Raw genomic sequence first — 4,868 nt, 5'->3', positions numbered from 1 at the left:
ATCTAGTAAATCTAATAAAGGTCCATCTTATCTTATCTTAGTAGTAGTCAATTAAAATAGCAGTAAAATACCACAATTCTCATTAGGTGATACGATACCACAGCAAATATAACTTCAAAAAGATAGAGCTGTTGTTAGGAAGTTCAGGTCACCATTCCCTTTTTAATATCCTCTTTTTGCTCCAATACTCATTATGAATGAAGCGAGCTTTGATGTATAATAGTGTAACTCAATGGGAGCCCTCCTCTGGTACCTGCAGTGCTTTATAAAAACAAGTACCACTACGTTTTGGGAATTTTGGCATCAACTTGGTACAGAAGAATCAGTTCTCATGACATCCCTACTTATATCTATGTGCCCTTTTTACAATTGTCCAGTTATTTGTTTGGTCTGCTAATATTATACTCTACACAGCTCTGTTCTACCCCTCAAAACGTTTACTCAATCAATTAATTTGGCACGTACCACACCTCATGCTAAGCCGGGCAAATTCTTGTAAGTCACCAAAATCATGTCCTTACAAGAAGAATACAATACTCTAAAGACCGACAGGAAGGGGTAGAGAAATCCAGGAAAGAGGAGGGCTACAACGTCACACCCCAGAAATGAAAGTTACGTTTTTCAGAGAGGCAGCCACACCGAAGTCGTGGCAAGTCTATGTTTCTCTCAAAGACAATTCTAACTGAGTTCATCAAATATTTCTCAACAACACAGCAGAGTCTCTGTCAAACACTGGTGAGTACAGCTGATTATATTTACACTTTGAACAAAATATGATATAAGTATGGTGTCGTTTGTCCTCAGGCCTACGGTTCAGCCCTCTGGATTTAACTAACTTTTAACTAAATCTCTGCGGTTAGGAGTTCATCCTCATTCCTGGTTTCCTGCCATTATTACTGTTTACAACATTTAAGAACATGACATTTATATACATAGCAAAAATAAATACATGATATGCAGAAAGAGCATGAGCAGCATACACAAGTATTTATCACATGGCAGTACAATGTAGCAGCTACGACATATAAAGTGCAAGATAAGATAAAAGAGCTACCTAAAGTGCAAAAGGAGATACCCCTGTATTAAAGTGCATTTAGCGGTGATTGCACGTCTGTTTGTTTCTCCACCATTCTTTTAGTTGACCTTTGAAGCTATTGAGAGTGGGACAATCCCGTATCTCAGTTGGGAGGCTATTCCACAATGAGATGCCTTTAATGGAGAGGACATTTACTGCGGTCAAGCCAGCCTCCACTTGGGAAAACCTAGTCAAGCCAGCCCGCACGTGATATTGCGGTGCGCGAATATCCTATGCATTACGGTAGAGTCCTGGAAAAACTGCCTTCAAAATAAAAGCGCTTACTCGGTCAATAAAAAATACACCAAAATAACATACCAAACATATTAAATAAAAAATTATGTACTATATAATGTGATCAATAATTATTTAAAAAAAACTACGTATAACTACCACATTATAAATGAGTGAATGTAAAACTTAAGGAGTTTCAAAATAAAAGACCTTTAAAGTCTCATATATGAGCTATCATCCCTCTGTTTTTAGATAAGAATAAAACAAAAACTCTCCAGTATCAAAGACTCATTTCACTCCAGGGTGATAGCAGGACACCCCATCTAGTCACTCAGAATAAATCAGGACATTCTGATGTAGAGTTTCAAAATAAAAGACATTTGAAGTCTCTATTGTATGAGCTATCATCCCTCTGTTTTTAGATAAGAATAAAACAAAAACTCTCCAGTATCAAAGACTCATTTCACTCCAGGGTGATAGCAGGACACCCCAACTAGTCACTCAGGAAGAAATCAGGACATTCAGATGTAGAGTTTCAAAATAAAAGACATTTGAAGTCTCTATTGTATGAGCTATCATCCCTCTGTTTTTTGATAAGAATGGAAGATGATGTTCCTCCCTATCCCTAAGGCACCCTCTCCTTGAGAAGGAAGACATTGTCTCATTAATTTTAGATATAAACAGATCACTGTTTTCACCAATATCTTCAGAAGACAGACTGTCCCCCCAATCAATCATTTTCACTGCATCCATAAAACGTTGTTGCAGATTTTTGGGGATGAAGCGAGAACGCAAGGCAGGGGTTTTAGGTGTGGCCGTGAACCTTTTTTTGTGAGTTTCCTGGTAAAAAGAATGAGATTATAGTCAGAAAGACCAGTCAGGAAGTTGTAGGTTTTAACTATTCTGTCAGCTTTGTTAGTAAAAACTAAACTGTCATTTCCTGGTTTTAAAGGCTGTATTACAGTAAAGTGATGCAACTTTCTTAAACTTCCAGACTGTTCAAACCATTTGCTTTTACTGATTATCTATCAAAAATGTTATTGTGTAAATATTTTGTGAACGAATAGTCAATCTACAATATCATTAGAGATGTTGGGGGAACAATGTTGTGATGTTTTATATTATCCATATCCCCCAGCCGTAGTCTTTACAACAGGATAAGGAAACATTCATTGCTGTTTTGCCATGGTAGCTATCTTAAACCTATTATGTCTTGAATGGTAACGGTTGCTCAAGCTTGGCTTAGTGCAAGTCAAAACAGCATATATTAAATTGTAAATGACTCTGGCCTATATCAATCCCACTTCTCGGTTTTTCTGTTACTGTATTTTAAATAAAATGTTCCTCCTTCCAAACTACAGGTGTAGATATGGCTGCTGCAAACTATCTGCAAGCTGAAGATCGGTTTCTGTGCTCCATCTGTCTGGATGTGTTCACTGATCCAGTCACAACAGCATGTGGACACAACTTCTGCAAGAACTGCATCACTGAACACTGGGATAGAAGTGACATCTACCAGTGTCCCATGTGTAATAATGAGTTCAACACAAGACCTGAGCTGCACGTCAACACTTTCATCTCTGAGATGGTAGCTGAGTTCAGACAGTCGGCTCAACAGAAAGCCAGCAGCAGCAGCAGCAGCTCAGAGCAACAAGTCTTCAAACCAGGAGAAGTTCCCTGTGACGTCTGCACTGAAACCAAACTGAAGGCCCTGAAGTCCTGCCTGGTGTGTCTGACCTCCTACTGTGAGACTCACCTGGAGCCTCATCTGACAGCTTCAAGCCTGAAAAGACATCAGCTGATCGACCCTGTGGAGAACCTGGAAGACAGGATGTGTCCGAAGCACGATAAACCTCTGGAGCTGTTCTGTAAGACCGACCAGACATGTGTCTGCATGCTCTGCCATGTTTCAGACCACAAGATGCATGATGTGGTTCCTCTGAAAGAGGGATATGAAGGGGAGAAGGCAGAGCTTGAAACAGAAATTCAGCAGATGATCCAGAAGAGACAACTGAAGATTCAGGAGATCAAACACTCAGTGGACCTCAGTAAGGAAGAAGCAGGCAGAGAGATAGCAGAAGGAGTTCAGGTCTTCACTGCTCTGAAGGAGTCTGTTGAGAGAGGCCAGGCCAATCTCATCAACACGATCAAAGAGAAGCAGAAAACAACTGAAAACCAGGCAGAAGATTTAATCAAAGAGCTTGAACACGAAATCTCTGAGCTGCAGAAGAGAAGCTCTGAGGTGGAGCAGGTCACACACTCTGAAGACCACCTCCATCTTCTCCAAAGATTCATGTCCCTTAAAGTTGCTCCACCCACCAAGGACTGGACAGAGGTCAGCATCCATTCATCACATGAGGGAACTGTGGTGAGAGCTGTGGTTCAGCTGGAGGAGACTTTCAGTGAAGAGATGAAGAAGCTGCTTGAAGCTGAGCTGAAGAGGGTCCAGAAGTACGCAGTGGATGTGACTCTTGATCCAGATACAGCAAATCCATATCTCATTCTCTCTGGTGGTGGAAAACGAGTGAGTCATGGTGATGTAAAGAAGAATCTCCCAAACAACCCAGAGAGATTTTCTTACTGTAATTGTGTTTTAGGAAAGCAGAGTTTCTCTTCAGGCAGATTTTATTTTGAGGTTCAAGTTAAAGGAAAGACTAAATGGGATTTAGGAGTGGCCAGAGAGTCGATCAAGAGGAAGGGAGCGATCATACTGAGCCCTTGGTCCGGTAACTGGACTTTACGTCTGAGAAATGTAAACGAATACAAAGCTCTTGATGATCCTTCAGTCCTTCTCTCTCTGAAGTTTCAGCCTCAGAAGGTGGGGGTGTTTGTGGATTATGAGGAGGGTCTGGTCTCCTTTTATGACGTAGATGCTGCAGCTCTGATCTACTCCTTCACTGGCTGCTCCTTCACTGAGAAACTCTACCCATTCTTTGGTCCTGGTCTTAATGATGGTGGTAAAAACTCTTCACCTCTGATCATCTCTCATGTCAGAGTAAACTAATCACTTATCCTATATTGATTTATTTCCATTCAAGGTAATAAACATAAATATTTAGTATCAAAACTGTATAGCTTCCATCTTTTTTTCTACAGAATCTGTTTACTCTGGCAAATTGATTTACACAAGTCAACATTGTAAATTGCTGCATTGATCTTTGTGGAGAATATCTATTTAAACATCTGATGAAGCAACAAACATTATGTTTTACTTCCAGAAGGAATCACTGTTTCTGAAACCATAAAATATGTTCCCTTCAGTGTGACGAAATTGTTTTCTATTTGTTGTGCAGCCAAAAAAATGCTTACTTTTCTAATGTAACGGGGCCTTTGTTAGGTATAAGGGATATTACATGCTTTTAGTGTCAACAGAACAGAGTATTCAATTGTTATCAGCATAAAAAGTTGGACTACATTTGTAGAATAAATGCCAGCAACATGTTCTACTTTGTGTAAAAAGGTGGTTTGGTTAATTACTGGTAACTTGAATCGTAGACATCTGTGAATATGTGTTTGTAAAATAAAAAAACCTGTAAAATAAACTTTTTGTTGAACGACA

General features: G+C 39.6%; 1 protein-coding gene across 1 annotated transcript; it reads left to right on the top strand.

The window, feature by feature from the left end:
• The first annotated feature begins 605 nt into the window (after positions 1 to 605).
• On the top strand, positions 606 to 4,868 carry LOC117481807 (E3 ubiquitin-protein ligase TRIM21-like). The gene is made up of 2 exons (XM_034129704.1): positions 606 to 735; positions 2,671 to 4,868. Exon 2 carries the CDS (start codon positions 2,679 to 2,681, stop codon positions 4,311 to 4,313), a length of 1,635 nt encoding a protein of 544 aa, XP_033985595.1. The 5' UTR covers positions 606 to 735; positions 2,671 to 2,678; the 3' UTR covers positions 4,314 to 4,868.

Source organism: Trematomus bernacchii, unplaced genomic scaffold (genome assembly GCF_902827165.1).
Source record: "Trematomus bernacchii unplaced genomic scaffold, fTreBer1.1, whole genome shotgun sequence".
In the NCBI taxonomy this organism is placed as follows: Eukaryota; Metazoa; Chordata; class Actinopteri; order Perciformes; family Nototheniidae; genus Trematomus; species Trematomus bernacchii.
This window is presented reverse-complemented; position numbering and strand designations above follow the sequence as displayed.

Coding starts and splice junctions, on each gene's coding strand:
- LOC117481807 (XM_034129704.1), top strand. CDS start 2,679: ATGGCTGCTGCAAACTATCTGCAAGCTGAAGATCGGTTTCTGTGCTCC.